The sequence below is a fragment of the Tenrec ecaudatus genome, chromosome 6, assembly GCF_050624435.1.
Source record: "Tenrec ecaudatus isolate mTenEca1 chromosome 6, mTenEca1.hap1, whole genome shotgun sequence".
Classification (NCBI taxonomy): domain Eukaryota; kingdom Metazoa; phylum Chordata; class Mammalia; order Afrosoricida; family Tenrecidae; genus Tenrec; species Tenrec ecaudatus.
Genome location: NC_134535.1, coordinates 44,068,276 through 44,095,366, shown reverse-complemented (window position 1 = coordinate 44,095,366; position 27,091 = coordinate 44,068,276). Strand labels below are relative to the sequence as shown.

Below are 27,091 nucleotides of genomic sequence, written 5' to 3'. Positions count from 1 at the left end.
TGTACTAAGAGATGGGATAAAACAAATCAAGTAAATTGTGCATTCTACACTTCCTCCAGTTATTATAAGTAGAACTAATCATAATCAGAAAAATAAACTGCAAGGAAATGAGTTTAAAGCATCAGCAAAAAATAATTCTAAGATAACTGGATGAAATAAGGAAAGATTATAAAAGATATATTCTACCCTAAGACACCTATCTTACTGAAGAGTTTACCTTGCTTTAAATATCTTTTTAAAACTATCACTTTTTCCCAAACTGTTTATCTCTTTTTAGTTAACTACTTGGAAGGAGTCCCTATTTGCAGTTTGCCCATGGAGATTTCTAGCAGAGGTATGAGACCCAGAAGTAGTGATGGGTAGGACCCGGAAGGGATCTCACATACTAACTTTTCCAGAAGACTGGATGCCTTTGATCATAGCCAAGCAAACCATGACCCAGGCCGCCAGTAAGCAGATGGTCATCTTCCAGTTTAAGCCCCCACTTTCAGAGATGGAGCTGGAAATAGTCAGTGCTTCTCGGTACCAATAGTACGTTGTGGCAGAACTTTTTTCACATTCAGGCTCTACAACTGTAGAAAGAGAAGCAACACTTTACCATTTTAGAATACAAATAACAAGGGTAAAATTAATTCTGAATGTTTTCTAGAAATGCACTATCATTTTAAAACAGTACTTAAACTCATGATGAGGAATAAAAAGCTATGCAAAACTATTTTAAATAATAAAAAGATATCTGAGGATCTTCAAACAAATTCGCAAGACATGTGTATTAAGAAAAAAAATACTAATGGATCTCAAAATAGGTTTTGCAGCAAAATAAACTTGTACTACTTTGTTTAACATAATTAAACAGGATCTAGTTTGAGATACTAAGAAGGATGAGGCATCAATTTGTGAGAAGTCCCTATCAGAGCAATATGAATTCTGCTAATATTGAAGAAAGAACAAACATCACATTGTACAGTGAAGTGTGAGTGGAAGAATTGTGAAATAAGTGATGTTTATCAACAATTTTAGGCACAATAACATCTGCTTCTTATGAGAAGGTTCCAAAGAAATCAGCAGTTTACAAATGGATAACATTCTAAGAAGGGATGTGGTGATGTTAAAAATAGGGTCCTCAGCAAAAGACAACCCACATCCATTTGTGAAGAAAAAAATTAAACTTGTGTGTGTTCCAATTAATTGAGGAATTCTAGTGATTAGCAGTAGAAACAATAGCCAACACCAGAGATTTCAATGGCTACGCTGACAGAAAAATTAATGTTGAGCAAACTTTGATGGCTGCCAAACTGCAGACAAGAGCAGACCTTTTCATGGAAATTTTTAAACAATTGAGATCAAGATCCTGAAGCAGTTCTTCAAAGAATTATAACAAGAGATGAAACATGACTTTACTGGTATACTGAAGACAAAGCTCAATCAAGGCAATGTCTACCAAAAGGTAGAAGTGACACATCAAGGCAAAATCAAATTGAACATGAATAAGGATTATGGCAACGGTTTTGGGGGATGCACCAGGCATTTACTCATTGACACCCTGGAAGGCCAAAGAATAATATTTGATTGTTAGGAGAAGGTTTTGAGAAAGCTTGGCAGAAAACCTTGTGGAAAACTTTATCAACTAGTCCTCCTCCACCCTGGCAGTCCTCTTGTTCATTCTCATCACACAAGGACAACTGTGTGAGAGTTTAAATGGGAAAACTTTTGGCATTCACCTTAGAGTTCTATTTGGCTTTCCGACTTCATTTCCTAAACTTGCCGTATATACTTGAGTATAAGCCAACCCGAATATCAGCCGAGACACCTAATTTTACTGCAAAAACTGCATTAAAAATGTGCTGGAAAACTTGGCGTATACACGAGTACATATGGTAAGACAACTTAAGGAATCCATTTGTCTCCAGTTAATCATGCAAGGAAGACTGCATTGACAAGGCTACATTCCCAGAATCCTCAGTTCTTTCAGTATAAACTGAATGGCTGGTAGCATCACTTACAATTGCTTTGACCTGGATGGAACTGAGGTTGGGAAATAAAGTTTATACATATATACATATATTTTTACTATGATCTTTAAATGTGTTTCTAAAAACTCTGTGAAGTCTTTTAATACATCCTCATGGATATTTCTTACCATTACATTTCTGAAGAATATGTGTTCTTTTCTCTAAATTATTATAACAAAACCAGATTACTTCTCCCACCTGTACAATTAGCAGTAGCTGTTTGCCAATAGTTGCTTTTGGAATGTGGCAAGTTTTGGTTTAATATAAAATGCACAGCAAATTTTGAAGACTGTATAAAATGTAATGCAACTAATTTATATTTTATTTAAATGACGATATTCTAGGTATAATAGGTACAGAGATATTTCATCTGCTTAATTTTCCTTTCATTAAATGTGGCCACTTGAAATATAAAATTACATGTGTGATTTGCATTTCCTTTCTATTAGACCAGCAGTTCTCAACCTGTGGGTCATGACCCCTTTGAGAGTCAAATGACCCTTTCACAGGGGTCGCCTAAGATCATCAGAAAACACGTATTTCTGATGGTTTTAGAAACTGAGACACTGATCCTCTATCCATCTCCAAAGTGAGTCCGCCCACATGCAGATATGCCCACATACAAGTATCCAGTGTGATGACATCAAAGCACCCACCCCATCATATACACCACATACAAATACAGATGTATGTGACAGGGCTGGTGCTATAATGTACTTATGCGAACCAGTCACACATGTGTAGAGATTGGCTACTGTGTAGAAAGAAGCTGCTCTGTTGAAAGCAGCAAATGTAAAATCATCAACTACAGCAAAAAAAAAAAATCTGTACCATGGGCACTTAATCTGGATGTTGATCAGTCTTTTTATATTCAGCTGTGGTTATGTTCAATTTATAACAATGAAAATACATCCTGCATATCAGATATTTATATTATGATTCATAACAGTAGCAAAACAGTTATGAAGTAGTAACAAAAATATTTTATGGTTGGGAGGTCACCACAACATGAGGAACTGTATTAAAAGGTCATGGCATTAGGAAGGTTGAGAACCACTGTATTAGACATTGCAAATAAAGGACATTGTTATTTCAAGAGACATTAAAATAAATGAGAAAATGATGAAACTGCCCCCCCAAAATAAGCCATTTTTAGTTCAATTAAAATTTTCTTTTTGTCCTTATGCTTTATTTTAATGATAATATGAGGTATTAAGAGGGCACACAAAATAATTATCCAAACTAACCCTTGATGGCTTGTGATCTCTTTCACTGATGGTGGGGGCTTAAATGAGGAGCTAATAAAGATGAGCACAAGCATGAAGAAACTGTTCTAAACAGTGATGACTGCACAACTCTCCTTGATGTGACTGAACGATGAAATGGGATGATAGGTGGATATGTGCCAATAACACTACTTGGATGAAGTAACTTGGGAAAAGATAATAAAATCATATTATGTCAAATGTCTATTTCTGAGTATGCTAATCCAAAATTTGAGGAGACTTTATTACAGTGGCTATTTGGGAAGTATTTTTTAAACATTATTGTAGAAAAGAGCTATTTTGAAAACTTGTGCTTTTACCAATCTGTGAAGCATTTTTCACCAAAGGACACTGATCCCAAGGCAGCGGTTGCTGAAAAGACTGAGAAAAATAAAACAAACTCCAGCCAATGATGACATTGTAGTAGAGCGCCACAAAACAACACACCTGCAAAATAAAATGTGTTACATGAAAACTCCCATGCTGTTTTTGAAACAATGAAACAAAAGGCTTAAAATACAATCTACCTCATTAGATTTGAAACATTTGATACAAATTGATCTCCCTTTAGAAAGCTAATTTATCTTACAGGCCTTCAGGCCCAAAGCTAAACTGACATGGTTGCTCTTCATTTTGAGTCATCGTGAACCGACAGGGCAGAGTAGAACTGACCTATCAGTCATAGTCTTGATTGAAAGAGGCTGCCACATCTTTCTCTCCCTCTTAGCAGGTGGTAGGTTCAAACTGCTCACCTTTGGGTTAGCAGCATGTGCTTTAACCATTGTTCTTAACAGGGCTCCTGAGGAACATCGATTAACGAGATGGAGCTATATAAGTATCTACAGCTGCTGTCATGTATTTCCACATTGTACATGTTGTCCAGCGCTGTTTTTAATAGATAATTGAGGACTAGCATAGAATACACACTCAAGAAGTTTCAATTTATATGAAAATTATAACTCCAAGCCTGCTGCTAAAAATTATTCCACATATTATAGCGGGAAACTTACTATACAACTTGCAAATCCAATGCCGCCTAATTTCGGGCTTATGTAATTCCACACACCAATGCTGCCTCTCCGAATTCTTTGACCCACAGAAAGTTCCAGGAAAAAAAGGGGAATTCCTATTACCAGAAGTAGGATTAAATATGGCAAAAGATATGCACCTACAGAGACAAGAATAAATAGATTATGTTTTCATTGTTCACAAAAGAGAAAACCCTAAATGTTAATTATCTCATGAAAGTTGATATCTGAGTTTTATGTACTGTATATACCGATAACATTTTAAATATGTAATTTTATGATTTTAAAAATTGAATAATGTGACATCAAAATTTGCTATAGAATAGTTCAGAGGAAAATGGATTTAGTTTCATTTTGTTAAACAGGTAAACAGCTTATTTTATATAAAATAATTCATTTCTTTAATTTATTATTTTCTTGACGAGAATTGACAAATTCCTTGAAATCTTATTCACATAATGTTTAGTAAGTCATTTATTAAATTATGTACCAGCCTAGCGAATTGGGTAAAAACTTACAAAGCTGATTAGCTTTTCATTCAACAACTTATATACATTTTCTGTTATCGAATTGATTGTAATTTCCTCACTGTAACATCATTTCTCTTACTTCACCTGTTTCCTGTTTCCATCTCTTCTCTCCAACCCTTTTGAATACTGTCCTTGGTTAACTGCTGCCATTTTTAAGGCAACAGTTGATTATTCTCAAGTGTGTGTGCCTCTTTATTGTGACTGTTCGCCTTCTAGCATTATTGTTTAACCTTTTCCCATGGCGGCGAGTTCCTTTTCAGACCTGAAGTGTGACTAAAGGTCTTAGCCTCAAGGGTTCCACCAGTCTCTTTCTCATACATAAGGATGGTCATTTCTCCTATTTTGAGTTCTACAATTTCCTCCCTCATTATGCAAAGACTTCTAATTTGGTCACATTTTGAGCATTTGATAGTTGCACACCATCTAGTTCTTATGGTCTCAAGGCCATAGAGATGTTTGTATGGTTCATCAGTCCATTGAAGTAGGCTTTCCCATATACCTTCAATTTTCTTCATTCTCCTTTCATCCAAACAAAGAGAAACCAACAGAACACAAACAAACAAAAACCCTCATGGCTACTGAGTCAATTTTGACTCATAGTATTGCTACGGAACAGATTAGAACTGTCCCTGTGGGCTTCTGAGGCAATACATCTATCGATAGGGTAGCAGAAAGTCTCATTGTTTGCCCAGCTGTCCACGGTGTAATCCACGCTGCCACCGGGGTTCTGAGGGTGATAGCTCCAATGGGTGCTCATTCACCAAAGGGAGCTTAGACGTTGGCTTTGTGGGCTATGTTATGACCATTGCCCTTGGTATCCCTACGGCTATGGTCTTCAGCCCTCTGGCCAGGGAAATGAATAGATGATTGAATTCAAATTTTCAATTCACAAATTTTTAAAAGTGACAAATGACATTTTCAAATGAATATGGTTTTGTGCTATAAAAATTGACTTTTTATCCCATAAGCATTTATCAAATAACATCATGTAAGAAGAAATAATTTCTGAATTGAAATAAGGAGAAAAAGCAAAACAAATGCCATTCTTCCTTATACACACATAGACTTCATATGAAAATTGGAGTTTAAAAATAGATCATTGTTTTTGTTTTCTGCTTCTGCAAGCTAGTGGAATGGTTAACAAAAATACTAAAGTGAGTTGTTTTATGACAAAATAATTCTTTATAATTTACATAAAACACTAATGCCTATTATACAAGCGCATGCACTATTCTCCTAAAGTTTACATACTTGAAGATATTATTCTTTCAGTAAATCACAAAATAAGACATTTGACCTGTGACTACAAAAAATTACCAAGTGATTTGACAATGCCATTCAAATAGCAGACATTACATATCACTTATTGGATTTTTAAAATTAAGTATGAGATTTCTTCTCATAAGTACATGAATACCCACATGTAAATTATTTAAGTAAACTCAAAGGATGTCTTATATTCAAATTTTTCTCTATAATTTTATGGAATCATATAATGTCAAGCAGGTAATTTAATCAGTAATACAAATTTGACTTTGGTGGGAAAATGGCTACCGGCTATGCGTGTTTGTGGTTTTATAAATATATGTCTAATTGTAATAAAAATATTTTAGAGGGCTCTCAAATTGTTCAAGTAATTATTCTCCAAGGGATGTTTAAAACCATTGTTTATCTCTGTATCCAAATATCTCCCCAATAAAAACTGCACAGTGTTCCCTTGAATTAGTGGCAGCTATATAATCTCCACCTCCTATGATGGATTTTCAGTCTCTTGGATTTAGTTGATTTTATAAAGGGGTACCTGTAGGAAAGCAAGGAGCCCTGGTGATCATGATTTCAAGTTGGGCTGGGACCTGCAAGGTCAGAAGTTTGAAACCACCAGCCTCTCTGCTGGAGAAAGATGGCTTTCTACTCCCATAGAGGGCAACAGCCTCAGAAACTCGTGAGGCCTGTTCCATAGGTCTCTATGAGGTGGCATCTACTCCATGGCAGGCAGTGAGTGTGGCTTTAAAGTATGGCTGAAGTAAAGCAAAACTATGAAGATCCTACTCCGAAAATGATTAGTAGGAAGAACATATTAACATGAAAAATATTTCCTAAAATCGAAATATATTCTAATAATTTTAGAGTCTGAATAAGTGTTTCTCCATGTGCACCGCTACAAAGCAAGAGAGAGGATAAGAATAAGACTAAATTCATTATGATGCTTTGCTCCGTCAATTGTGAACAACCTTCTCATTTCATTTTCTCTAACATTAGTCTAATATTAAAAACATTAAAAACTGAAACATAATTGAGTATTCACAATTCCAAGTAAGTCTCATGTAGTTGCTCGTTTTTTTATTTTCACAAAGAAAGTGCAATTTTACAAATGTGGGAACTATGTTCAAATAAAGGAGATGACTTGTTAAAAGCCTCAGGGCCAGTGTGGGAATGAGCCTGACAAAATAGTCGAACTGACTTCAAACTCTGACCTCTTCTTGTACATGCTTTACCACTTAATAAGTTTAACCATCGTACTTTAAGGATAATATGCTTAGACCAATCTATTTATATTTTCTCTATTTTGCCTTTTAGTTTATTAGTCATAAAGTAACTCAAAAGATGAAGTAATAAGTTTAGGTTCCCTGAGCTATTGGGTTTATCAGAAGTCACTACTCAGGTATCTCACAAGGCTTGAGGTTGTTCTGCATTTTGTGCTCGGAACAGTCATGTGGAAATAAAGTCCACTTATATAATATAATAGAGAAGATCTCTCTTTAGTGTTTGTTAATAAAAGAGAGGACATGATACTATAAAAGGTGTTTGAATTCTTTTACATATGGAAAGAGTCATTTTTACAAATGATTACTAAATACATAATTATTCAGAGTTCTCCACGACAGAAGTTTTCCTAAATGGAAAGCAAGCTGACAATTCTGTTATAATGACCTTCTTCCTTAAAAAGGTTGACAAGGTGATATGTAGCTAGAGCTAATCTTCTGCCAATCATGACAACCAGAAGGACGGTGGAGAGAAAAACAAAGCAAAAAAGGTACTGCATAATTGCTTATAGGTGATTTGATAAATAATTCATACGGGATGTAATTAACTTTCTAAGGCTCTAAATGATTTATCACCAGCCCCACAGATTGAATCTTAATTCTCAGGTAAATTTGTCATATACACATTTCCAAAAGTTTTGTTTTGTGCCTGGCTCAATTAGTGAAGAAAGACCTTAATATATGTTTAGTCGCTTTAACGGTAACTCTTTAACTTCTGTATCTCTCTCTCTCTTTTTTATTTTACAATTTCATTTATTTACTTATTTTTCCATTTTAGTAATAGTATGCAATGTATTTTTTAGATCATTTTATTGGGGGCTCTTACAACTCTTGTTCATATATTAGTACATATATTCCATCATTCTTTCCTATTTACTTTTCATTGAAACCTTGGGATCAGCTCCTCCCCACCCCCAACCCTCCCACCTACCCTACCCAACCCTCGAGGCCCCTTGACAGATAATAGATTGTTAATTATTTTCAAATCTCACACTGACTGGTGTCTTCCTTCCCCTTTGGTTTCTGTTATTTTTCCCCCTGGACAGGTGTGTGTGGTTATGTACCATTCATTGTGATCAGTAACCCCCTCTCTGCCCACCTCTCCCCTCTTTCCCCCTATCCTTTTGGTGTCTCTATCCCCTTTCCTGTATGTGTTGTGAGTTTTATCTCTTGCCTATACCTATGTACATGCTCCCGTCTAGTCTAGATTGGGAAGCAGCACTGGAGTCATGATAGCGGGGGAAGGGGAGGGGAGAAGAGTGAGGAGGCCTCAAGGGATCAGAGGTATGTAGCATGACCCATTAGTGCTCTACTGCACCCTGATTAACTCATTCCCTCCCTGTGACCCCTCTGTAGAGGATGTTCCATTGTCCACAGATGGGCTTTCGGTCTCCACTCCAACCCGCCTCCATTATCACCAATGCTTTTTGTTTGTTTATTTACTGTTTGTTGTTAAATCTTCTGATGCCCAATGCCCGGTCTCGATGACACCTCATGATTGCAATAGCCTGTGTGCTTCTTCCATGTGGGCTTGTTGATTCACTGTTGGATGGCCACTTGTGTAACTTCAAGCCTTTAAGACCCCAGACGCTATATCTTTTAATAGCCAGGGACCATCCTTTGTCTTCACCACATCTGCTTATGCACCCATTTTTTCTTCAGCTATCATGTTAGTGGGGGGTGGGGAGTGGGGTTGAGAATCACAGAACGCCAATTTGTTAGAACAAAGTGTTCTTGTATTGAGGGATGGTATGAGCCGAGTACCAAGGCCATTCTGTAGCCTCAGTGTATTGCCTTATAAATGCATAGGCCAATACCTCTATTTTAATGGATTAATGTATTTCATAAGTATATACCTCTGATAATCTCCCTATCTATGACTCTGTGTCCTAGAGCTTGCCTCTGTTTCCTTTTGCCTCCTCCTGCCCCACCATCACTTTCTCCCTTCTTCCACTTCTTAGTGCTTCTTCTCTGCTAGTTTGGTGTTGCCCTAGTATCTCTTTTCATGGCTAAGAAGAATTTTTACATTTTAATGGCTAAATTTTATGAAAGGCTTTTTAGATTAATTAAAGTTACTTTAAAAACTAAAACCATATTTTTATCCTGTCAAAATCACTTTACAAAATATTGATTTTTTTTCTATGTGGGCTGAAATGCCTGGCTTAATGAATATGCAAGTATGGTAGTTACCTCACTGACTTTAACAGATTTCATGGAAATGGATTATTTTCAACTCAACTGTTAGTTAATACAATGCTGAATTTGATTTTGATACCCTAAATGAAATGAACAACCAATTCTTTGCATAATTTTTTTCTTGCCAAATTTTCTTATTTAAGAATTATGTCCAATTAAATATAAAGGGTGATGCAGGCATTTTCTTTTTAAATTAAGGCTACTAATTTCTTTAAAGCTTTCTTTGAAGTTGAACACTGTTTTCAAGGTATTTTAATGTAGGGAATTGACTATAAAAGATATCTGAGAAAAAAAATACCTGCCATTGTATTCCTTCTTATGTTTCCATCCCTTCAATTGGGACTATTAATTTCTGGTGAGCACTTGAAGACCATGATCACTCTAAAGTATATGTCATCTTTGCCTTTGTAAAGCTTAAGCCAACTCAACTTTCAACGTTAGTAAGCCTCTGGAAGAAGTGCTTGTCTTTTTCCCCCTAACTTTGTTTTATATCAGAACCTTTAGACTATTCTTCAGAGACACACACTCCTAAAAAAAGTGAAGATCAATCATTCTGAAGTATTTATAACATCCACAGAAAGAATTTGTAGATCAGGACACTCAAATAATTACATATTTCTTACAAGCCAATCTACCTTAATAGAAACAGATCGGAAATGTATCTTAAAACAGATCTGGGTTACCTTTCCTCAGACGAATTTCCACTTGCTTAATACAATGGAATTCATAGTTTCTAAAATAATAAGACTGTAACAAGAACAGATGCTACTTGAGAAACACTATTTCAATTGACTATAATAAGGTATCAGTTAGACAATTAGAACTTACCACCCCCATTCTTCTGACATAGGTATGGGAATCTCCACACATTCCCTAAACCGACAGAAAATCCAACTTGGGCCAGGATGTATTGTAGCTTACTATTCCAAGCTGGCCTTTCATCTTCAACTTCAGATTCTTCTTCAACATCTGTATCTTTCTCTTCTTGAACATCAACAATTAGCTCACTCTTCTTAAAAGCATCATCAGCTGAATCTTCATTTGAAAGAAGGTCTTTGACAGATTCAATAACCTCATCGTCCAATTCTCTTTTAACGACCTTGCTGTTTTTAGGCATTGGAAAGTCTGTGTAGTGTTATTTATTTTTTTAAATCCACTTAGTGAAATTACGTTATTTCCTTAAAAAAATAACTAACTTGGTGTTAAGTAAAAGCCAAGAAATATATAAAATAAGTCCTTGATTCAAGGTGACAAAGTCTTGAGGATCCTGGATCTGTACATTCAATAGTTTGTAGACACCTATAAAGACAAATAAAAATATCACAAATATTTTTATGAAAATGTTAGAAGTATTAATTCACCCTCTTAATTCATTTTAATGATGCATATTTCTAGAAACATAAACTATAAAACATGATTATTCAAGGCATTCCAAAGTGTAATGTTTCCTAAAGCACACGAGCTCTAGTATGTCCTCTTTAAGCTACCCTCCTCCTGCGGGCAAAATTCACGTTGACTTCAGCTACACCCTAAAACATAATGGTATTCCCTGTCCATTAATAGACTTTAGAGACTATTCTTCTTTATGATTTCTTCTACATTTCTACATGCTTTCTTCTATTCTCTCTGACTGCATCGTTCGTTGCCTAACCTTGACTGGTTCCTTATAGAAATGCATACAGAATTTCACAGTGGCTCAGGAATATTATCATACAGAATTCCACAGTAGCTCAGGAATATTATCATACAGAATTCCACAGTAGCTCAGGAATATTATCATACAGAATTTCTTCTGGTTGCATGTTAATTTAGTCACTCAGTTGATGTGAATACATCCCAAATAATGATATCACAGGTATAGTTTAAATGACCCAGCCATTGTCATAGTAAAGGTTAGGAATGTTAGGCAAAAGTGACACATGGTTAAATGGAAATGGAGAACAGATACTCCTGTGCCTAAAAAATAACATAAAGAAAGAAAGCAGTAAACAGCCATAGTATGTATGCAAACAATCTCAAACAAGTCAAGAAAACACTTCTATCACTTTGATTTCCCTCACCCCCTTTTTATATTGGGAAGTGACTTCTTGTACCCTTTTCTCTATCCAGAAAGGGATCAAGTGCACAAAATGTGTTCACAAACCAATGAATAAAAATAATAGAACTTTTGAAAATATAAATAAGTAAACATAGGAGAGCTTCTCCTCAGAGCTTTAAAAAGACTGCCAAGGCTATAAAAAGCCTTTTAAAGAATGTCCCAAGTATTCTTCCATTTCAACAACAAAATAGAACTCGTTAAGGGATCTGTCATTAGATTTGCATACAGGGTAGACAAGGGAGCCCACTGTACTATAACTTACAATTGTAATGGATAAGTCAGTATGCGGAGTAAATCAATGTGAAAACAAAAACCTTAATGTGACCATGTAAACTATCCATCACCTCTATGTTTTACTTATGTTTGGTTGTTTCCAAAATTAAAATCCCAGAAGCAATCACTTTAGGATAGGATTTTCTGAAGATTAAGAGAGAGATGATAGACTTCCATTCAAGAGAGCATTGTAGAGAGATATACTATAACAACCCCTGAGAAAATTACCCAAGAAACTAAGTGAAATAGACAGAGTGCACAGGTGGCAAAAAAAACAAAAACAAAAAACCTTCCAAAACCTTCAGATCCCAGAGCATCAAACAGATTGAGCATCCATTAGAACAAGAAACAAAACAGTACCATGAGGGAAACAGAGATCCGCAGACTGACCGCAATCAGTGGGCCAGCTGGGAGCAGAACAGTTGTTTGGAAACCCTGTCAAACAACAACCTGGAGTGAAGAATGCAGGAAAGCAGCAACAAAGCTCGGAGCAAGGATGTTATATAAACAACCTGAAAGAAATGACAAGGACAAGACACGGCCAAGGAGGATGCATCCCATAAGGGGGGGAAGGAACAGAATGACCAGACGAACCTCTAGACTGAGTCAAACCGGGTGAGTCATCTGAGCCTCAAAGAATGAGGAAGTAGAGACACAAGTCCACTGGGGGAGAGAGAGCTAGAAAGCTATTGGCGCAGAGAATGCTAGTCTCTAGAGTCTAGAGGCACCCATTTTTCGAGGAGTCTCCCAGTGGAAAACCAACCCACAGAGTAACACCTTTCCCCCACCCCCAGACCCGTCCTGTTCAAATAGTCACCCAGGCTACCATTCAAATTAGCATGTTTCCTGGGCACAAGTTGACAGAGCTAAAGCCTGCAAATCTGGTAACGGCCACTACCATTGCCTGAAGAACAGGTGGTCCACGCTGAGGACCATAAAAATGACCGTGTCCACCACTCTCACCAGGAAGCACAGGATACACACCATCATCTGTGCAAGCCTGACCATGTTCACTACCCGCTCGGTGAGTTACAAGGTCCTAGTTGATGTGTGCAAGCCTGGCCACGTTAATCATTCCTTCCTTCCCGTAGCACGGAAGTCTCCTGCTGTAATGTACGCTCTTAGTCAAGCTCACCCACCCCTTCATTATGGTAACACCTAGGTTTACCCACCACCCACTGCCTAGGGTGAAATGACTCAACGTTACATGCACAAGGTCAGGCCATCCACCCAATATCAGTGATTTGCACACTTTCACTCTGGCCCCCAACTAAGAGCAGTGAGCACACCCAGAAAACAGCTTGGTGACTGGCAAGAGTGCTCAGTGCACCCGTTCTCTGTCAGACAGAACTTCCACCTCATGACCTCTCTTCCCTGTGCCAAATGACAAACGCAATACTAGTGCCCGCACCTGTCAACCCAGAAGCAACATCACACATCCCAAAGCCAATCAGCTCCTGCAGTTGACCTGCACACGCAGAGACCTCTTTGACAGGCCACCATCTCAAGAGATGCAAGCATCTGTCTGTATAATGGACTCACCGCATCCATTCTTCTAGGATTCTCTAACACCCTCTCTAACGCAGAGACAACTTGTCCTGAGCTCCAGAGAAGGAATTAACCGCTCATAACAACCTGAAAGGACAGGAGATCCCACAGGGCTGTGGAAGGGACCTTGACCATCCACACTAGTCCACCAATATCCTAGATAGAGCCTGTTTCCCATCTCCACTCAGTCTTATATGGAACATATTTTCTAATGTTTATCTCAGAGAATAAATTTTAATTGAAGATGTGAGGTGTTCCAGCTCACTCCATCAGTTCTCTGCCACATTTTCTTTACCAAATAGTATTCAAAGATAGAACTCCCCAAATTCTAAGACAAGTAAATTATTAAGATTTTTTTAGTAAAGAACTTCATTAAAACATGGAGCCTAGGAGTGTTGGTAAGAAATAAACGTAGGCAAAAGGCAGGTGCATGCTGTATATCAGAAAGCAAAGAACCGCACAGTTTCAAAGAAATGACTTCTCCAAAGAAGGATAAAGTTCACAAAAGAAATTTAAGAAATAAATAAATAAATAGTCATTTTCACAAAAAGGAATTATGTAGAAAACTCTAAGATAGAAAAGAGATATTATGATTATTATGACTTTTTTTGCCATAACTTACACCATCCAATGAATCCATTCACCTAAAACTCTGATGTTGGTTCCCCTTGAGGGAGGTTATACAGTCATCATTGCTATCAGTTCTCCTTTCCCCTGCTCCCCGCCCCCCCACACACACCGCTCCTCTTCCTGTACCCTCATGGAGTCATTCATTACTCCCATTACTATTTCTGATGAGTTTATCTATCTTGGATTTCAAGCATCGAAAGATCTTATTAGTACCAATAAATACACAGTTCTAGCAAGATCGGGGAGGTAAAACTAAGGTCATAATAGTGGGAGGAGGAAATTTTTAAAAACTAGAGGAACGTTATGGTACACCATTGCTCTAAAGCACCCTGGATATATGGTCCTTTACATGTGTCCCTTCTGTGAGGGACTGTCCAATTATCATACCAATGAACAATTGGTGGTCTAGTTTGTAGTTAACCACTGGCATTGTTCTGACTGAAGATACTGGTTCTCTATCATATTTTTCCACAGATGATTTCTTTCTATTCTATCATGTGAGTGTTTTGAAAAAAGGTCTTCATAATGGCAATGAACAAGTCATCTGTCTTGCAGAATTCCATCATGATATTACCAAAGTCAATTTTTTCCAACTAATCTTTTTCTTTGTTACAAGCTTTCACATTCCAATTACCAACAATTATCAGTGTACCTTGATTACATTTTAATCAATTTCTTCATCTTAGGCATTAGTGATTAGTGTGTAAATTTTAAAAATTATAACAGTAACTAGCCTTTCTTGTAGGTATAGGGATATTACCCTATCACTGACCATGTTGCACATCAATGTTCATTTCCGTGATGAATGTCCTTCTTCTTCAATTTGTCAGTTCCAACGTAGTAGACCATGTGTCTGTCTGCTTGAAATGGCTAGTTCCAACCCATTGAAGCTCATTAATACTTTGATCTTTACGTACTGTTTTATTTTTATAACTGCCAATGCTCCTAGGTTCATAATTTTTACACTTCATATTCCAACCATTAATATTTTCAAATGTTTCTTCTCATTTCAAGTCATGCAACATCAAAAGAAGGAAAGGCCCCAAAGCTTGATTACATTCACATCCTCACGGTTGAGTCTTCTTTTGAGAAGGCAGCACTCCCTCAGTTATATGTTGATTGCCTTCCACATGAGGGACTCTTCCCACTACATCTGCCAGCATTCTGCCGCCACTCAGAAGGTCTCAGTGGCTAATCTGCTGAAAGTAGACTGCCTACTCCTTCTTCAGTGTATGTTCTTTGTCCTGAAGTTCCACTGAAATATTATTCAACATGGATGACTCTGCTGGTATTTAAAACATTGGTGTCATACCTTTGAGCAACACAGCAAAATGAAAACCAACAATCTAGGACAAATGGACTTGTGTGATAAATATAAGTTGCTGTAGAGTCAATGCTGGCTCCAGGGAATCCTCAGGACCAGTACATTAGAACAGAACTGTAATCCACCACAGAGAAAATGACTGACTTTTCAGAATGAGATTCCCACAGCTTCTGCCAAAGTACCTCAGTGTAAACCTAAACCCTCAAGCTTTCAAATAGAATCTGTCATGGTAACTATTTGCAATAGTCAGGGACTCCAAGAAGTGAATGAGTCTATCTAATAAAAACCGACAGACTAAAGTATAATGAGCCTAACTTACTCATCTTTTCATAATCTTTCTTGTCATGGATTTCATTTTGTTTGAGTCCACAATCATTGCTCATGGAAACAGCAGTCAGGGGATCAGAGGACACATTCCATTGGGTAAAGCAGATGCACGAAACCTTTTGGAAAAACAAGGCTATTGCTTTGAGAACTAACGAGCGCTTAACCCACACCATGGAATTTTCAATTTCCCCATATGGATGTGAAAATTGTACACTGAAAAAGAAAACCTGAATCAGTTGATGTGTGTGAATTATGACGCCAGTGAAGAATATCAAAAATATCCTGACTGTCAAAGGGGCACACAGATCTGTCTCGGAAGAAGTACAGCCCCAACGCTCCTCAGACGCAAGGATGGCAAGAGTTAGCATGTCAGACGCGTAGTCGGGAGAGGCCAGTTCCTGGAAAAAGACACCATCCTTGCTAGAGTAGGGGACAGTGATAGAGAAGAAGGTCCTTGACCAAATGGATGGCACAGGGGCTGCAAGCTTGGGCTCAGACATGAAAGCTAGGAGGAAGTCTAAGTGGTTCATTCAGTTGTGCACGGGGTACTGTGAGTCAGAGCAGACTGGATGGTACCTACGAACACTCCGATCATATTGTACAATGCATTTGCTATGCACATTAGCCTACTAAGGAGAACATAAGTCTAAGATCAGTGTCACAGGTTTGAGTTTTTTACCACCACTTAAAGTCTATATTTTTCTCAATTATGTATTAATACATAAATTATTACTTCAAAATCTGTGGCTCATAAATGATTTGATTTACTCATAATTCTTAGCGTCAGCAGTTGAGCTGGACTTAAATGCTCAGTTGTTCTAAGGATCCTAATTCGGGTCACTACTGAAGGTGCAGTCACCTAGAGCTCAGATAGGTGGGGGTGGGCATGTCCTTTCTTCTAAAAGATCCTCACTCACATGTGTGACAGGAAGTAGGCATCTTAGTTCTCCCACATGTAACTTCTCCAAAGGGAAGCTCCCATTTCTTCATATTATAAACTCAGGATGATTTTCCAAAGAAAACAAATCTAATGAACTAGTCCCAGATCTCCCATTTTTATCACATTTGCAACTGTCTCACTGGTGAAAGCACAAATCACACCATTTGATTCCAGAATGAAGAGATAAATGCCCTTTCTTGATAGGATGAACTGCTAAATCAAAATATTGACGGTGTGAATAAAGATAAAAACTATTTAACTATCGTTGGAAATAATCTTCAGTAGCTGTTTGGTTAAAATCTCCCCTCCTACAGTTTACTGTTGAAGAGAGAGGACAAATTAACCAAAATGTTGGCACACCTCTCAATTCCTCCATTATGCCTTGCTGTGTAGCCGTGGATCCTGGTTTCTAGTTTTCAGAACTGTTTGCATTCTTGACCTTTACCCACTCGGTGCCCAGCACTCTCATTGTTTCTGTGGGCGCATTTGACCCAGCCAGGCTTTGTGCTTTCTATTTCTTCTTCTTTTTTTTTTTTTTAATGACTGTTAAGGAGATTCGGTTTTTGCAGTTTGCTAGCAAGGAACTCTAAATAATATTATGATTAAATATGAGAAACTATTATCTTTAACTATTAACTGTAATTATAAATGAAAAACTATTAACTGTATACCCATATATCTGGATGTATTACACAGACTCACATGTACAGAGATAGAAAATGACTAGGAAGGTTACATTACACTGCCCAACACACACTTTGGTGCCACCGTTCTTAGACGTGTTTCTGGGTATATTCGACCTGCTGTTCCAACAAGGGCACCAGGTTTCCCCTCTCAGCCTGAGTTTTCGAGATACAGAACTTGTATCATTTCTCACGCTTCATTCTACTTACCTGTAAAAAAAAAAATCAGGCTCTTTTAGCGTCATGTTAACTAGCCTGAGAGAGAGGAAGTGCATACTGCTTTATTGAAAATAGTTTATGCCGCACTAAATATTTAGGTCAAGTTACACTTCACATGGTGTTCTTTGATTCAAATATATATTTGAACATCACAAATTACATGACCTTGGAACTTTCCCCAAGTGTTACTTCACCTTTATTAGTCAAGTCTCAGGAGAAAGATAGGGCTTTAAACTATGACAAAGAGCTACCCTCCGAGCTTCACAACTATCCACTCCTCAATTCTTGAAGAAGAACTCCACTCTCAGAAACTCACAAGAGCAGGTCTACGCTGTCCTGTCGGTCACTGCAAGTCAGCATTTACTGAATGACAGGGAGTTTAGGTTCTGGTGTTAGAATTAGTTAAAATTGAATTTTTCTAAATGTTCAAGAAACCAGAAAGGAAAGAAAAATAATGAACAAGAAGCCCAGGAAACAACAATAAAATAGTGAAAATTGTATGATATGTAAATTAAATGCCATTAAAACTGATGGGAAAAAATAACCAATAACTTATCAATAATAATATCAACCTATAATAAAATTAATCTGTACAATATAAATAATAATGTTAAATGTAAATAATGTTGTTGCTGTTAGATGCCATGGAATTGTTGTCTACTTATATCAAGCCATGTGACAGAATATAACTTCACCCTAGGGCTTTCTTGGCTGTAATCTTCATAGAAACATACTTACCATATATACTCAAGTATAAGCCAAACCGAATGTCAGCCAAGGCACCGAATTTTACCACAAGAACGGCATAAAATATGTGCTGAAAAACTCGGTTTATATATGGTAATAATTATATAAATAGATCAATAACAAATAATAATTAAAAAATCAGATTTAAAACTACTCCCATAATATACGCGGTCAACAAGAAACTAGCTTGAAATACAGCAATATAAGTAGGTTGGTTTACAACCTAGTGGGGCAGTACAACTCTGTCACATGGGGTTATTATGAATCAAAAGTTCCTTAATGGCATCTAATAATAATATAACCATTAAGACATATAATTCATCATTTTTCAACTCCTGAAAAATAAACCTCTGAATTCATAGAGTTTTACTAGAAAAGTATGCCAAATACTTTAAAAATTAACACTAATTCAATGCAATCTCAGAAAATAGAAGATGGTGGCAGATTTAGGAATTATTTTATGAAGCCAGTATTATTTTAATACCAAAAGTAGACAAGCACAGTTCTAGCATGGCACAATAGATCAATATCCCTCACGGATATAGAAATGAAATTCCTTACTGCAATATTAAAAAAATGTAATTCAGCAATATACAGAAAACAATTACGTAACAAGACCATGTGTAGTTTATTTCAAGTCTGCAAGGCAAGATCAATATTTACTAGTGGCCTAAACAGGAAAAAGCACAATATAATATGAATAAATGCAGAAAAGGAATGAAAAATTTAAACATCTATTCATGACTAAAAACTCCTAAAAAATGGAATAGAAAGTAACTTTCTTAACTTAATAAAGAGCAACTACAGAAAAAGTACCAAACCAAAAAAACCCACTGCCATCTAGTTAATGCTGACGCTTAGCCACGCCTGTGAGTTTCCAAAACTTTAACTGCCTGCAAAGGAAGAAGGCTGCGTCTTTCTTCCATGGAGTTGCTGGGGCTGAAGGCAGCAGCCCCTGTGATTGCAGCCCAATGTGTAACCAGGGTGCCCAGTTTGCAACCCCCACTCCCCAGAAAAAGCACAGCTCCAGTAAACCTACTGGTACAGACTGGATAGAGTATTATGATGTTATAAGTGGCCACATTAATGGACTCTCCCAATTCTGACCGGCTATTTTAAGATAATTATTACTAGGAATGTTTGAACAAAATACCCAATGACATTTGTACTTTACTAATCTGACAACATGCAATACCTGAAAACTGTTTTCCCAGAGGTTTTTATTTTAGAATATATATTTTTTAATAAATATTATATCCTCTCCTCATTGGCTCAGGAGATCCAGTTGGTGTCTTCCTCCTTAAAAAGAACCAGTTCTCCACAGATATTTTCTGAATATTGAAGCTAATATGTCTTCCATTCCACCCCACTCATTTTTTAATATTGGGCCTTCTAAAAGTTGATGGAATGAAACAATTACATAGTTTCTCCACAAACATTTTGAAGACCCCGTACATAGTTCCTCATCTCAATTTTCACTTAATTAATCTTCAGAAAACTTGACCACAGTGCAACAGTTTCCTCACTATATACACACACACCATATATATAAGTGTCTGTGTCTGTCTGCCTTCTTAATAAAGGGAGTCATTCTTTGATCTTTGTCAGTTTGATAGGTGACAAGCCTCCTAGGATCTGCATTCTACTCAAAGATAACAGTTAATCTTTAAATTATTAGGCAAACTAGAAATAAATATAAAATTCCTGGCAATGTAAAATTAAATGTTTTTAATACATCAGACAGCTTATGAATAATAATGTTAATAATTCTATCTCCTCAAAAATAGTTAAATAGAAATGTTCAAAAATAAAAAATTAAGTCAATTTTTTTGGAACATTTGATAATATTGGATTTTCTAATCTACCATTCTAACTCAGTTATTTTTTTAATTGTCTAAATGATGACCCCAAAGTTTTCAAAAATACAAAATTTACCTATTCGTAAATGTGCTTTCTTTTTGCACAGGACAAGGAGCTGTTTCTTAGCACTGACACTCTCAATATGAACGGTAGCCAGTCGAAAAACTAGTAATAATAGATATGGAATTTGGCTTTAAATAATTATGCTGACTTATATTATTTAATCTTTGACTTAAATGTTTCAATAACTCATGTAAACATCTCAGTTGATTGATTATTGGCATGTAAAATATCTAAGTTATGGAATTTTCAATTTTCCTACGATTTCTTAATTACCTGATTAGCTGACTGATAGAACTTTTATTTTCTAGAACCATGCATACGTTTCATTAAAAACTACATCTTGAGTGACACATGGAAACACTAAGTAATTCTTGAATCATGAGTTACTTTCAAATTAGTGTCAATTCTCATCTTCCTGAAAAATTATGAGAAAGAAAATAAAAATATACTAATACATTCAATGATTCACATAAGAGGTAAGTGGTCAATTAATTACTGTCCTGGAAAAGTACCCACGCACCGAAAGGTATATCCTAGATCCTAGCTGTGAACAGTGGGTACTGAGGAGGTCCACTGCAGAGACTAAAGCGCACTGGTCACTTCTCTGGTACCTCTGGACAGTAAATCTCGCAAATGGTGCTTCCTAAAGCAGAGTCTACCTTTAAGACCCAGACTGGAAAGAGTCCCACCCCACCCGAGCTGGTGGCAGTCTCATTTGCATAAGCACCCAAACACTGCGGACGTCACCGCGCCCGCCAAGCCCCGCCCTGCCTTACTCCACCAGCCATTCCCAGCGTGGAAGGATGGAGAAGGAGGGAGAGACCAGAGAGCGCCGGCCCAGCGCTTCGCTTTCTTAAAATAAGGATGCCAGGGGGGAAGGGGGGGGGGTAGCAAAACAAAACAATCCTGCCCCTCAGCTACTGAGCCCGGGAGATCTCTCAGGCCGTGGGATCCACTCGTCTTCACTGGCCTGGTGCTCACTTAGACATGCAAGCGCTCCCCAAGCCCAGACCGACGTCCTGGGCCAGGCCAGACTACACCGGCCCTGGGAAAGAAACGCACACACGGTCCAGCTCCCAATTCTTTGCTACCCTGTCCTTAAAGTCCCCCACACCATCAGCCCCCTTGCCTCGCTCTCGAAATCCAGGGCGAGCAAAAACACATCAAAACCATGCGAGCTGTGTTTCTTCGTTAGCCACGTGCCTCGTCTGTGCTGCTGCGGCAAGACCCCAAATCGCGGGGTGCCGCCAGCCAACCGCACCTGCAGGCGGAAAAGCGCAGAGAAGCCCCGCCGCCCTCCCGTCCCCGAGGACCACTGGAAGCGCATCCCTCCGCACGGACCCTCCCGGCTGCCCAGTTGGACTTTCCCAAGTCGGACCCCACCCTTCCTCCAACCCTGGCGTGACAGGGAATTGAGAAGGTCTGCCGAGGATGCCATGGGAATTTCCAGCACCGGAAGGGATGGCGGCGCGTTTCCACTCGTGTGCCTCCCCAGAGACGCTGCTGCTGCCCTGGATCGTGGACAGGTGCGGGACCCGTCGGTGGGGCGCTGGGCAGACACCGTCTCGCCCCCTCCCCCCGTCCCCCGATGGCTTTGAGCTCCCTCCCGGCAGTCTCCCAGGACATAATCTGAGCCCTTCCCGGGATCTGGAAAGCAAGTCTGCTCTCTTCCCCAGCCCCCGGGCTCCCAGAGGAGACCCACCCCTCCCCCAACCGCGTGGTCCCCTTTGGAGCGGGTCATTCCTTACCTTTTCCTGGGTCCGCTCAGGGCGCCTGGCAGCTTCCAAGACCCGGCTGTAGCGGCCGCTGAGAAAGCTGCTGGTCCAGGTGGTGGGGGCTGCGAGAAGGGCCGCCCGGGAGGTATCTGGCGGGGAGCAGCTGCGTGCCGGGGGTGTGCGTTGTGGGTGCTGTGCAAGGGTCTTTGCCCTGGGGGTTAACAAGGGTAGACTCGTGGGCGCCTGTGTGTCTGTCAGCAGAGGAGCACGGGATCCGGGCGCACGGCTGCGCGCGCGCGAGGGTGAGGGTGAGGGTGTGAGTGAGGGGGTGACGGAGGCACCCACGTGCCCAGTGTGTCGGTGCGGCGGCCTCCGATTAGCTGGGGGTGGGGCGGGCGGGGTGGGGTGGGGTGGGATGGGCGCGGTGATGGAGGGATGAGGCGGGGAGCGCTAGGCGAAGCCAGTCCCAGTCCCGCCGCCCCTTGACGCAGAAGCTGCTGCGGCTGCCGGGTGGCATCCCCCCCATCCATAGGCTGGGCCCGAGGAGCCTCAGCATCATCCTAGAACGGACTGGGGAAGCCCAACTCCACAGCAAAACAAACATTCACTCCTCACTCACGTCTGCACCCAGCCCACGCAGTGAAGGGATGGGCACCAAATGCCACCCACTTCCCCGCGCCTTTGTCTCCGCTGGGATAACAACAGAAATGATCCTGGGGCATTCTTTTCAGTGTTCTCCAAGTCAGTAACTGGATTAGGTTCTAGGAAAAAAATATGGTCCCAAGAACCCCATTTTCTGGCTTTCTCCCCATGCCGGCCATTTACATCTCTTGCCAAAGAAAGGCGGTCTGGACATTTTCTTTTCCATCAAGCTGCCCCCTGTTAATGCCCTGTTGGCCCCTCAATTTCCCCCTCTTCTGCAAAAGGCTGCCTTATCTCTTAGAACAATAAAGATAAGCTCATGATTAAACAGCATAGAGAATGACTAAAACATACATCGCTGAGCGAAATGCTGCCCCTCCTTTGGAAAAAAATGGCTGAATTTAGCGAATACCTTAGGGATTAAAAATTTGAGCCCTTGAAGCTTTCAAAATGTGAGCGAAATGCAAAATGTACGTGATGTCCATTGGCCAACCAAAAGGTTCAGTGTTTTGGCAAAGAACAGCTGACTGATATTACCATTTAAAAGAATAAATGTGCGTCCTTTTAGGCCTTCTAAAAATCCCTCAGATTTTTAAGGTTTGAATCCAATTAAGATTGAATTAAATAATAAGTCTTTGGAGGCAGGTTTTCATGCACTGAAAAAATCTCCTAGAAAGAAATCACAAGACCTAAACTTCAGGTCAGAACATTGCCACTAATCCTTTCCGTCTAAAGCAGCGGAGAGAATTATTCCTCAACCCCTCCTCCAACACTGCCCTAAAAAGTAAATAGATAAAACTAGATTTTATCTGAATGTCTATTTGTGCCATGGGTAGACAAATACTCTTCTAGAAATGTGCCACAGAAAAATAAATATAGGAACCATAAAGCTCTTACAAGTCTTTCTCTTTCACTGCCATTGAATCCATGCTGATGCAGTGAAACCCTGCTGGGTATCTGAGACTGGAACTCTTTACAGGAGTAGAAAGCCCAGCCTTTCTCTCTCAAAGTTGCTGGAGGCTTTGAACTGCCAACCGTGCGGATCTCAGTCCAGCAAATAACCACTACACCACCAAAGTCTTTAGTCATTACTAAATGTGTAATGTGTCAAATTTATCTTCTCGGTGTCCTTTCAATTCAGGCATGTTACATTGATGTTTATAATGTGACTCTCTTGCACTTATTTTAATTTTCTTCAGCTTCTGCATGAATTTTATATGAAAAACTGATATTTTATATAGCAGCTAGAGTCTATTGCTGTTCTAAGATGTTATATTGAGCTTTTCCATTGTCTCTTTCCACCAAAATAGACCATTTTATTCCTATATATTTCATCTGGACATTTGTGAGGTATTGGCAATGAATACGTCATTGGCCTTGTAAAATTCTGTTGTGTGATCTCTGGTTTAATTTCTACCCTTAAGACTGTATTTTCTGACGGCTGATCATTATTTTTTCCAACTGTTGTATTCTAATCGCCAGTAATTGCTGATGTATCTTGCCTGCATGTTTGATGAATTTCAAACTGGAGAAGCTGGTAAATCTTCAGTCATCTCATTTTGCCCTTAGCATTCTGTGTACACAAATGTAATCATCCTGGAGCCCCGCTACTCCTTGGGCTGCTATCCAACAGATGAGCAATTCGAAAACACTGGCCTCTTTAAGTGAGAGGAAGAGGATTTCTACTCCCATAAAGCATTAAAGTCTCGGAAACCCACAGGGGCAGTTCTACCTTGTCCTCTGGCTTTACGGGGAGTTGGCATCCACTTGGTGGCAATGGGTTTGGTGTGAGAGGAAGCCTGGTGGTGTCTTGTTCAGCTTTTGGGCTGCTAAACACAAGGCCATCAGTTCTAAACCACCAACTGGTCCATGGAAGAAAGGCAGGCTTTCTACAGCTCTAAAGAGTGACAGTCCCAGACACTCACAGGGGCAGTTCTACCCTACCTCCAGCTGCTATGAGTCAGAATCCACTAAGTGGAGGTGAGTTTAGTTTTGGTTTATTAACTGATCTTTGCAGGTATGTGGATGTCATTTTTCACCAACGAAGTTGTGCTTAAGGATCAATCTTAAGTTGTGTCTTGTAGCAATGCATGTGATATCATTCCTCTGTGATATATCAAGAAAGAATGAACCAAAGATGAACAGATGATTTTGAATGGCTGCTTGAGAAGTGTGCAGAGATCTGGAGTTAGAAAACCATCCTCAGCATTTTCAAGGTGAAGTGACTGAAGAAAAAATTAAGATCTCTAGTTGAATAATGAAGGATTCTATTGTTCAGCAGAAAGAAAATGAAGAAAATCAAAGACACATGGGAATAGTTAAATGAATGGACTAATCGACCATGAGCATAACTCTCCATCACCTGAGAAAAGAAGAACTAGCTGATGGCCAGCTACCACTACCAACTGCTCTGAAAAAAGATCACAAAAGAAGGTCATGTGGATAAACAAGCCTGCAGAGAGCACAACGGATGACAGTTCCTGGGGTCATTGGAGAAGGGGAGGCAGAGGAAAGGAAGTGGGTATTAACAAACCCAGGGACAAGGGAGCAATAAGTGATCCAAGATCAGTGGCAAGGAGGGCGTAAGAGATCTGGCAGGGCTGGATCAAGGGCAATGTAACCGAGAGGAATTCCTAAAACCTAAATGAAGACTGAACATGATAGTGGTATAAGAGGAAAGTACAAAGAAATAGAGGAAAGAACTAGGAGGCAAAGAAAATACAGGCATATACGGATGTAAATGTATTTATAAACTACAAGGGGGGAATAGATCTATATACATATATGTATAGATTTAGTATTAAGAAAACAGATGGACAATAGGCCCCTGTTCAAGTAATCCCTCAACACAAGAACACTTTGTTCTAACAATTTGGCAGTCTGAGATGCTCACCTTCCTGGCATGATCCAAAGTGGGTGTGTAAGCAAAAGTGGTGAAGAAAGCTGATGGTGCCCAGCTGTCAAAAGATATAGAGTCTGGGGTCTTAAAGGCTTGAAGATAAACAGTGGCCATATAGCTAAGAAACAACAAAATAAACATGGAAGAAGCACACCAGCTTACCCCGACATGATTGCTGAAGACAAAGTGGGTGCATAAGCAAATGTGACGAAAGCTGATGGTGCCCAGCTGTCAAAAGATATAGAATCTGGGGTCCTATAGGCTGGAAGATAAACAAGGGGCCATCTAACTGAGAAACAACAAAGCCCACAGGGAAGAAGCACACCAGCCTTTGAGATCATGAGGTGTTGAAGGGGTCAGGTATCAGGCATCAAAGGCAACAACAACAAAAATCATAGCATTGTGAATGAGGGGGAGTGCAGAATGGGGACCCAGGGCCCATCTGTGGGAAATTGGACATCCCCTTGCCGAAGGGCTTTGGGGAGGAGACAAGCCAGTCAGGGTGCAATGTAGCAATGATGAAATATGCACTTTTCCTCTAGTTCTTGAATGCTTCCTCCCCCCACTATAATGATCCCAATTCTACGAATGATGATGGCAACATGTACAAATGTGCTTGACACAATTGATGTATGTATGTATTATGATAAGAGTTGTATGCACCCCTAATAAAATGATATTTTTAAAAAGAAGGTCGTGGAAAATATGGAATAGGACTCAAAAACATAAAAAGTATTTTTTAGAAATAAACAGGTGTACTGGTCTTACAAGGGCTGGTAAAACCCAAAGAAACTAGTGGAATCCCCTTAGTCACCTGTAAAGTAGGGACATAAACCCATTCCCATGACTTCAGTTTAGCTAAACAAAGGGGAACAACAATAAGCTGATGTGCATACCCTAGAACAATAACTTATTGAAATCAAAATGGCAGGATTTACCTAAGGACCTAAGTTCTGAAGGGTTAAAAAGGGGAAATAAATGGAAACAGGAAAAACATGGGGGGAATGGGAAAAGTAATAGTACATTGCAGGGATCGCAAGCAATGACAGAAAACAAAATGTGTATGAATTACTGAATGGAAATTCATCTAAGCTGTAAACCATCACTCAACTCATTAAAAAACATTAAGAATAATTGATAAATGCCCCACCATTTCAGGAGGTAGCATATAATCAAAACCTGAAGGCATTAGTCAAAAAGAGGACCCAGAGAGAGAAAGCCCAGGATCAATGGAAAAGCACATTCCAGGTCTCTGCCTGAAGTGGTGGAGAACAAGACAAGAGACGCCAGTGATTGTGTCTCAAAACTATAGGACAGAGCAAGAGGAGCGCGCTGAGACTGAGACAGCAATGGAGAAAGAGCAATGGAGGGGGCCAGGGGGTATTGGTTCATGAAGGCAAAGGTCAAGGGACAACAAGGCTGAGAGGCGGAGGACCAGAGAGAGACTTGATTTTGGCCTGAGAAGGGGTGGTCTTGTGGGCTGATGGCTGCATCCTTACTGTTTGCTGATCTTAACTGGTGGTAACTTATTATCTTCCCGAATATACCC

The 27,091-nt window shown here is 39.3% G+C and overlaps 1 protein-coding gene across 1 annotated transcript in view; it reads right to left on the bottom strand.

The window, feature by feature from the left end:
- The window catches only part of SLC6A15 (solute carrier family 6 member 15), a 47,174-nt gene extending 24,890 nt beyond the window's left edge, over window positions 1-22,284 (bottom strand). Inside the window, exons 1-5 of the mRNA XM_075552743.1 lie at window positions 22,035-22,284; window positions 10,403-10,873; window positions 4,288-4,445; window positions 3,598-3,724; window positions 391-572 (exon numbers count right to left, since the gene is read on the bottom strand). Coding sequence (XP_075408858.1) covers window positions 391-572; window positions 3,598-3,724; window positions 4,288-4,445; window positions 10,403-10,691 — 756 coding nt within the window. The 5' untranslated portion in view covers window positions 10,692-10,873; window positions 22,035-22,284. The remainder of the gene's footprint in view (window positions 1-390; window positions 573-3,597; window positions 3,725-4,287; window positions 4,446-10,402; window positions 10,874-22,034) is intronic.
- Window positions 22,285-27,091: the final 4,807 nt, after the last annotated feature.